Below are 9,191 nucleotides of genomic sequence, written 5' to 3'. Positions count from 1 at the left end.
TAAAATCTCCGTGGAGGTGGAAGCTGGAATAGATTCAAGTGGCCGACCTTCAGTCATCACCCATTGTTTCTACTGATTAAAGTCCAGACATAAGCCACAACTTGAAAGCTACGCCTGACCAACTCCAACCTCCACATACAACCATTTCGTTATTGGTCTCCCAACTCAATTAATAAATACAAAACAAATACAACAATGCATGGCCATCCACCATATCCCATGCAAGTTTGTCTCACGTCTCATTCTGGAAACCAAAGGTTATAAAGTTAGCTGGTTTGAGCCAGACCTTGACACGTCTGCGGGTCCTTATGCAAGGCCCTTAACTCCCAGCTCCCTGCCCTTTGTGGACAGCTTGCTCTCACCTACAGAGAGCAAGCGGGAGGCGTAAAAAGAATTTCCTCACGGGGATCAATATAGAATCTATCGTTATTAATGTCTACAGGGAAGGCTTTCCATTAGATGTTGGAATATTGCTGGTGGGATTTGCTGCCATTCAGGTTGGATATTGATTTGGCTGCGTCTGACTTCAAGGGCTTCGAAGGATGTGGTCTTTGAAAGTGTAGCGTAGTCTTTGTAGGCTGCGTTCTGCGATGATCTTACAGAAAGCACCGTCAAATGGGGTGGAATGACCTACAGATAATTTCCTTTTTGCGCCACCAGCTATTCCCGCCCTTAGCATTTTTAGTTCCCGCTTCATCACTCACCATCTAAAAATTTTAAGGAAGGAACTATTCTACTCTGCATAGTGATATCAACAAGCGTTCTTTGATTAATTCCAATTTTGTGATTATATTGCAAGGACTTTATTTTTCAGTCTTAAACAATAAGCTAAACATAGAATGGCATAGGATTTTAAAGCACAACATAAACACTTTCATTATCAATAAAACTTATGCACAATATGGTGATAAAAATTTTCACGACTGGGAATTGCATTAGAGTATAAAAACTAATCTTTAATAAATGCGCAAGCTTTGCATCTGAACATTGATCGGAAATCAGGAATGACGTTTAGAATCCGCTGCTTAAAGCGCAGCCCCATTGCATTACAGACCACAAGAAGCAGTGTGAGATGTCAAGAAATATTTTCATGTCCACTGTGAATCTGTGACAATAAAATTACATTTAATTCAACTTCCTGTTCCAAGACACACATGGAAATATAAAGGTTCAGATGTTCTAAGCTGGTGTTGAACGTTTCTATGGCTTAAACTGTCTGAAGAAAAACTCAAATGCAGATACGTGCAGGACCTCAAACAGCGTGTTGGAAAGGCTGTCTCCGTAAACGGGATGCCGAAGCGCATGCGCCTAGATCAGCGTCAGGAGCGTCTCTCTTGAGTTTTCTGCGGTGGTTTTCTGATTGTGCCACACCGGATCATCCTACCCAGCGCCGAGGGATCCTGGTCAGTTACTCACCATACTCAGGGGTGCAGTATTGTGTGTCACTGACGAACCGTAAGTGACTGGTCCTGGACTGTTTAGATTCGGTGCTGTGATATTGCAGTTAGCGTTAGACTGCGAAGTGTTTAGGAGAGACAGGATAATACAGTAAGCGAGGGTAGTAGTATTACTGTTACGTATTGGGTATGTACCGAGGTTAACCAGTAGATGGTAGTACTGTTATATGATTGATGATTAGAGATCGTATAACGTGGTTGTATTTCTGTTATTTAGCTGAACATGTCTCTATGTTCTTATTGTTTTAGTTATCTATATAATATTATTTCCTTCCTTAGACCACATGCACACCCTGTCTACAACTAAGTCATTGCACCTGTAACAGCCAATGGCCAGCCTGTGTTAACTCCAGTGCAATACCTAATTGAATGCAGTAAAGTTTGGAACTGCATCTGCCTTCCCTGGTGTTCTTACCGACACCCCCAGAGAGCTGCTACCTTGCCGGTACCTTCCTCACACAGTCCTAGCTTCTAACACTTTAATAGCGACCTTCTTAAACCTGGTTGCTCTGTGAACACAGGGTGAGAATGAGCCAAGGATCCTGACCTTCGCCAGGTGCACTTCCTTGGAATTCTGAACGTACGAGAACCATTTTACTGGCTCCCAGACACAGGCTTTGTAAACATGCCCCCAGTGGTCTTTACGTAACACAATCGCGCTGAGCTTTCACCTTTGTGTTGTATTTTGCATTACAATGGGCATCTCGATAAAGGCCCGATATTGCCTTAAATAGAACACGTCACCTTAGCTCTGCACTACAAACGCCTCAGCAGGACGCAGTGCTGAAGAAGCTCAGGTGACTTCAGAAAGGTACAGTATTCCGTCATGCCGCAATATGACACGAAAGCTACTTTATAATTAAAATGTTCCAGTGTTTAAAAGAACAACTTTAAAACACTGCTTGTTGAAAATTAAATCCTCAAATCCACACACTGACCATCTTAAAGGTATTTGAAGGTCCATCACTGTAGCCAGTTATTCCTGTAATCTCAGTTTCAGTGTAATGACTTTCGGCGTTCTGCACACTGGATCGCATTAATACATGCTGTAGAACAGGAGTCGGCAATCTTATTCGGAAAGGGCTGCCGAGTGTGCGGGTTTTCGTTGCCGCTCCCTAATTAGTTTACTAATTTGAACAGCTACCCTAAAGGTTATCTGTAAAACCTGCATACACACCGGCCCTTTGAGGTCAGGATTGCCTGCCCCTGCTGTAGAGTAAGTCTGCCAGGCAGTTATATGGTAATACTAATGCAAACACACTTTCCCAGCCTATTTAGCAAAGTATATTTACACTCAGACACATTTAACCTGTGTGAGGTATGAAAGTTAGATGGATGCATTGTACGTGCGTTATTTACACAGGAGAAGCCATGGATTTGGTCACCTTGATGAAGGCATCGAGTTCTCTCCCACTGCCCTTCCTTGTGCTACCTTTCCTGGGGAGCATTTATGCTGACCTCCCCTACCCTCCCACTGCCCCCCCGCTGTTTGAGAGCTACCCTTATGGTGTCATATGGAACATTCAAACTCCTGTTTGCAAGAAGAACAACATCCCGCTGGACACCTCGCCATTCCAGGCCATTACCACCCCAGAGGCTGTTCCTGACCAGTTCCTCTTCCTGTTCTACATCAATCAGCTGGGGCTGTACCCTTTCCTGGATGAGGACTTTAATATTGAGATCAATGGGGGCATCCCGCAGAAGGGGAACCTGACGGCCAGTTTGGAAGTCGCCCAGGTGGACGTCGCCCATTATATACCTTCAGAGACCATCACTGGCCTGGCTGTCATTGACTGGGATGCCTGGAACCCCCTGTGGGACAGAAACTGGGGCTCTAAGTCTGTCTACCGCACGTTGTCTATCGACTATGCCTATCAGCTTGACCCTTCACTTTCGCCAACTCAAGCCAAGCTTGTGGCCAAGGAGCAATTCCAGACAGCTGCCAAAAACTACATGGAGGATACAATGGGTCTGGGGATCAAGATGAGGCCTAATTACCTCTGGGGCTTCTACCTCTTCCCTGAATGCTATAACTATGGCTGGGATGGTACTGATTACACAGGAGAGTGCCCCAAGTGGGCACAGACTGGCAATAACCAGCTCCTATGGCTGTGGCAGAATAGCACAGCCCTCTACCCCTCTGTCTACCTACAGACCAGTCTGGGCAGCAGCCACAAGGCTGCTCTGTACGTACGCAACCAAGTTCACGAGGCCATGAGGGTGGCCAGCCTGCCTAAGCACCCCTTCAATGTCCCCATCTACGTCTACACCCATCCTGTCTTTGCCAATCAAGCCAACAAATTCTTGAGTGTGGTGAGTACGTCAGGTCCTGGCTACCTTTATCCGACATCCATTATTTCAACTATGCCATATTGACTGAAAGTATGCGTCAGACAGGATGTTTATAATCCTGGATAACCTTGCTCATAACCTGCATATGCTCCCTGTAAGCTGTAAGCCATCATGCCACGGAGTCCTGTGGTTCTATCCCGCTCTCATGTGCGTGTCGCTGTCTCCAGGAGGACCTGATCCATACTCTGGGTGAGAATGCGGCTGTAGGGGCCTCAGGTTCAGTGCTTTGGGGGGGCGTCACAGACTTCAATGATGAGGTATCCTCTCATGAAACACATTCCATCTGTATGTTTGCGCCAGGGACACATTAAACCATTATGGTTAAAAAAGGATCACTGTGTTCACATCCATCCAACCATTTTCCGAACCGCTTATCCTACTGGGTCGCGGGGGGTCCGGAGCCTATCCCGGAAGCAATGGGCACGAGGCAGGGAACAACCCAGGATGGGGGGCCAGCCCATCGCAGGGCACACTCACACACCAACACCTACTCACTCACACATGCACACCTACGGGCAATGTAGTAACTCCAATTAGCCTCAGCATGTTTTTGGACTGTGGGGGGAAACCGGAGTACCCAGAGGAAACCCCACGACGACATGGGGAGAACAAGCAAACTCCACACACATGTGACCCAGGCGGAGACTCGAACCCGGGTCCCAGAGTGAGGCAACAGTGCTAACCACTGCACCACCATGCTGCCCCCACTGTGTTCACAATGTCCATGATAATTGCAGTTCCATCACTTTCAATTAACAGAAGTAAGAAATCAGCAGTAAAACAGTAAAGACAATGATGTATCTGTGCTATAACAATGCTTTCGCCCTGTTTCATATCTCACGGGATCTTTTCTTCCCACTCAGTCACAGATCACCTGTCTATATGTTACGCAAACCTATTCCATCCTTGTAGGCATCATGCGAGGCCTTGTCCTCCTACCTGACCTCCACCCTGAACCCCTACATCGCCAACGTGACGGCGGCTTCCAGGCTCTGCAGCGAGTCACTCTGCCAGGGTAACGGCCGCTGCATCCGGAAGGACTACAACTCTGACGTCTACCTGCACCTGAACCCTGCCGGCTTCTCTGTCCGAAAATCCAGCGGGAAGTACATGGCGGTGGGCGTTCCCACCCTCTCTGACCTCACCTACTTCTCCGATCACTTCACCTGCCAGTGCTACGCTGGGCTGAGCTGCTCGCCCCAGATAGCGAGCGAGCTCCCCGTGGAACCCATGGTTATTCCGGTGTAACACAGCCCTTCAGTATGCTGTAGCTCCACTACCCTTTAAAAACGTTTGATCACCTTGCTGGGTCATTTATTCATTTGCTGTTTGTATGGCATGTGTTTCTCCTTTGTAAATTAGGTTCAATCAAGGACAAAGGAATTAGGAGTGTTGGGGGGGGGTCTAAAAAATGGTTTGTAGATCTAAGATGGGGCCTCCTGACACCCAGACGGTGATGCACAAAGGTGAGAGAAGATTGCTGGAATGGGAAGACAGGCATATCTGTTAAGAGGAGGGGGACACCAGTGGCAATAATAGCATTTTGTTATGGAGTGGTGAAAAGACGATCTATGTGACTCTCAGAAAAAGATAAGAATCTTTATTGTCATTGTCACTTGACAACGAAATTGAGAAAGTGCAGGGGACTCTGTGAGGCATGAGTAATAAAAGAATATATTAAAAATATACAAATTGCACTGTACAAAGTGCACTTACTATACCTATTGCACTGGATATATAAATTACACTTATGAAATATAGTTTAAGGTCATGATTGCATTCAGATAAAAACTTGCCCTGATTTTCATCGGTCTGTATCTCTTGCCTGATGGCAAAAGCTGAAAGAGACAGTGACCGGGATGCGATGAATCCTGTGAAATGTCCACAGCTGTCTCCGGCGTTGGGAGGTGTAGATTCGTTCCAGGGTAGGGGGAGGGCAGCCAATTGTTTTATCTGCTGCCCTGATGACTCTGTGGAGAAAAAAAAAAGTTGTTTTTTTTTTTGCTTAACAAACCAAACACAAAAGAGAAATCAAAAAATGAAGGCACCACAAGTGTGGAAGACAACCAAAAGACTAACGAACCGGGAAGGGGGTTTCACTGAGGAGCTTATACGGAGAACACAAGGCAAACAAGACTCACAGGAACCATAAGCAAAGCACACAGTAAAAGAGCTACTCACACAAAAATGCCCGACTACAGAATAGAGTATGAGCAGGTGCTTAAATACACTGTGTGAAAAATTACTTATACGGAAGACACTTCACCATAGTGACAGACCACAACCCCCTAATTTCACTCTTCAGAGAAACAAGAGTCGTGCCTCAAATGGCATCACCGCTTATCCAGAGATGGGCAGTCACTCTGGGAGCATACGAGTACGCCACAGCGTACAACGTGGGCAGAGACCATAAGAATGCCGATGGTCTGAGTAGGCTGTCTTTGATAGAAGGGAGAGAGGAAACTCCCGTGGAGGATGAGAGAGTGCTGCTTGTGGAACGCCAATGACGTGCCACTGCTTAACGCAAAATAGACGAGAATATGGATGGACAAAGATCCTGTGGTGGCTAGATGGGACAAAACATTGTGAGCGTGTGGCTCAGTGGGCTAAGCTTCTGCGCCTGTGATCAGAAGGTCATCAATTCAAGCCTGGTCTTGGTATGTTTGTGGGCCCTTGAGCGAGACCCTTAAGCCCCACGTCCCAGGGTGCCGCAATGGCTGGCTGCCCTGCACTGCCAAGCTTTAAGCAGTATCCAGAGAAAATTAGTTACCCATTAGCTGTGTGAACACTATTTGTGAGGACTTAAAGTCGTAATGCTGTCAGCGATGGTAGCAAAAAGATTTAAATCAATGCAAAAAGAAGCCCTACAGGGATAGATCTACGAAAACCAGAATAGATGGTGCATCCAGAATAGATGGTGCATTCACTTACTGCCACATGAAAGATTTCGAAGTCTTATTATACCCTTCTGCAGATTTTCATTTCATACAATGGAAGTTTAATAGACAGCAGTAAAACTGTATCTGTAGTATTATGATCATGGTCTGCCTTCGTCATGTCAGCGCTTGGCCAGCAGAGGTCACTGGCCATCCTGAAATCACATTATTGCTTAACTATATCTTAACCATCCACACCTGTCTCTAGATGTTAATTGTGTTCTGTGTACATATGTGCCTGCCCTTGCTGTCCTCCCCAGATCGGTCACTGAGGTTGTAATTAGTGTTGGTTTGTAGCTGTTGTGGATGTTAGTTTAGTTAGTGGTTGTTGTATTGTTGGTCCTTGTCCTGTTCCCTGCATTGTAGGTTAATCCCAGTCCCTCCTGCTTGCATCTCCCTGCCTCCCTTTTTGACTCCTCCTGATCCATCTGGTTCTGGTTTTCGTTTCTATAAATAATCCCTTTTTGTTCCTGGAAGGCTGTGTTTGGTGTGCCCCTTTCATTGTTTGTGTCAATTATCAACAAATTGAGTTATTTGCTCTTTATAAAAACCTCACAGATTCAAAAACCTTACCATTAAGATCTGCTGCTCAGCGTCCACCCATCCATTTTCTGCTTGTTCTATTCAGGATCACAGCGGGGGGGGGGGGGGGGGGGTCTAAAGCAATAACCCAGGATTGGGCACCAACCCGTTACTGGGCACACTCACGAACACATCTAGGGACAATCTGGTAACTCCCATTAACCTCAGCATGTTTTTTGGACTGGGGGGGGAGGGGTAAATCAGAGTACCTGGACCAAACTCCACGCCAACACAGGGAGATCAAACCATGGTGTCATGGTGGAGACCCTGATCCCATAGGTGTGAGGCAACAGTGTTTGCATTAATCAAGGGAATTTAAAGAACTTGATAGGGTGACTGCAGGACATTGTTGTGGAACGTGACCACACCTAAAAATTGGGAAATTTGCTGTTATATTTGAAGCAGCTTTTAAAAAAAAATGCCCGGCCAAAAAAAAAACGTCATCGTTTGAATTTATACCAGCAAATACATAAGAGCCAATGACTGGATCATTATTACAGCCCAGCAACGTTATGCTGCAATAAAGTAAAGTCAACTGAGTACCTGAATCTAATGAATGGCCAGGTTACACCTCCATCCATCATCAATGGGTTTTTCTCTTCCCTGTTGGCATGGGCATATTCCAGGACAAGGATGGCAAGATTTATTGGGTTTGAATTGGCAAAGAGTGGTTCAGGGACCATGGGGAATCATTTTCACGTATGACTTGGTCACCACAGAGTAGTGAACTTAACCTCACTGAAGGTCTTTTGGATGTGCTGAAGGAGGCTTTATGGGGTGGTTCAACTCACTTGTCAATATAGGATGTCGGTAAGAAATGGATGCAGATTGAGCTGGCATAACGGGACGAGGTGGAGCGGCTGCCAGGGTGGTGCAGAGTCAACAACCTGCTCCTCAACACCACAAAAACAATGGAGCTGGTTATTGACTTCAGAAAACCACTCACCATCGCCGGGGCTTTTGTGGAGAGAGTCCTGGTGTTCAGGTTCCTGAGTGTTGAGTTGGAGAACGACCTGACCTGAAGTGCTAACAGTAAGGAGCTGCTGAAAAAGGTGCAGCAGAGACTGTATTTCCTGAGAATCCTTTTAGCACCGTTCCATCGAGAGCATACTTACGGATGGACAGCAGCGCACTTCCTCAGATGCTCTCCACAGGGTCATCAGGGCAGCGGAGAAAGCATTTTGCTGCCCTCTCCCCACCCTGGAACAAATCACCTCCCAGTGCCGGAAAAAAGCTATGGACATTTTACATGATTCATCACATCCCGGTCACTGTCTCATTCAGCTTTTGCCATCAGGCAAGAGATACAGAACAATGAATATCAGGACAAGTTTTTATCCTAAAGCAATCATGGCCTTAAACTCAAAAGAGAACCGTTAATCTTTATATTTCGTAAGTGCAATTTGTATATCCAGTGCAATTTGTACACTCAGTGCAATTGTATAGTCAGTACAATTTTGTATATTTTGAAATATATTCTTTTATCACTCTCATGCCTCACATTGAGTCGCCTGCATTTTCTCAATTTGGTTGTCAGGTGACAATGACAATAAAGGTTCTTATTCTATTCTTATTCAGATTGACAGATATAATAAGTGAAAAAAAGGATTCTATCCATTTAACAGACACATATCACTTCAGAGCACAGCAGGCCATCGGCTCATGCACATACACTCTCTGGGTAATTTCTAAATGCCCAACTCCGCACACAGATATGGTGGGATTGAATCTCCAACCTTGAAGGAATAAGACAGTAATACTACCCACTGAGCCACAATGCCACTCCTCTGGGAGGATTAAAGAATCCTAATGCAGATAAAGAGAATAATTGAAGACCTTCCCCATTCATTGTTCCAGCTAAGGA

At 45.7% G+C, this 9,191-nt stretch overlaps 1 protein-coding gene across 3 annotated transcripts; it reads left to right on the top strand.

Annotated features, from left to right (window-relative positions):
- The first annotated feature begins 1,333 nt into the window (after positions 1-1,333).
- On the top strand, positions 1,334-5,447 carry LOC125744098 (hyaluronidase-5-like). Of its 3 annotated transcripts, none has more exons than XM_049015987.1 (5): positions 1,334-1,403; positions 1,737-2,268; positions 2,821-3,770; positions 3,977-4,066; positions 4,722-5,447. In XM_049015987.1, exons 3-5 carry the CDS (start codon positions 2,829-2,831, stop codon positions 5,055-5,057), a joined length of 1,368 nt encoding a protein of 455 aa, XP_048871944.1. In that variant the 5' UTR covers positions 1,334-1,403; positions 1,737-2,268; positions 2,821-2,828; the 3' UTR covers positions 5,058-5,447. The 3 variants fall into 3 exon arrangements, with proteins under 3 accessions (XP_048871944.1, XP_048871943.1, XP_048871942.1); XM_049015986.1 differs by having other exon boundaries at positions 1,346-1,455; XM_049015985.1 differs by having other exon boundaries at positions 1,365-2,268.
- Positions 5,448-9,191: the final 3,744 nt, after the last annotated feature.

The sequence above is a fragment of the Brienomyrus brachyistius genome, chromosome 1 (assembly GCF_023856365.1).
Source record: "Brienomyrus brachyistius isolate T26 chromosome 1, BBRACH_0.4, whole genome shotgun sequence".
In the NCBI taxonomy this organism is placed as follows: domain Eukaryota; kingdom Metazoa; phylum Chordata; class Actinopteri; order Osteoglossiformes; family Mormyridae; genus Brienomyrus; species Brienomyrus brachyistius.
This window is presented reverse-complemented; position numbering and strand designations above follow the sequence as displayed.

Coding starts and splice junctions, on each gene's coding strand:
- LOC125744098 (XM_049015987.1), top strand. CDS start 2,829: ATGGATTTGGTCACCTTGATGAAGGCATCGAGTTCTCTCCCACTGCCC. Junction 3,771..3,976: donor CCAACAAATTCTTGAGTGTG/GTGAGTACGTCA, acceptor CGCTGTCTCCAG/GAGGACCTGATCCATACTCT. Junction 4,067..4,721: donor TCACAGACTTCAATGATGAG/GTATCCTCTCAT, acceptor CCATCCTTGTAG/GCATCATGCGAGGCCTTGTC.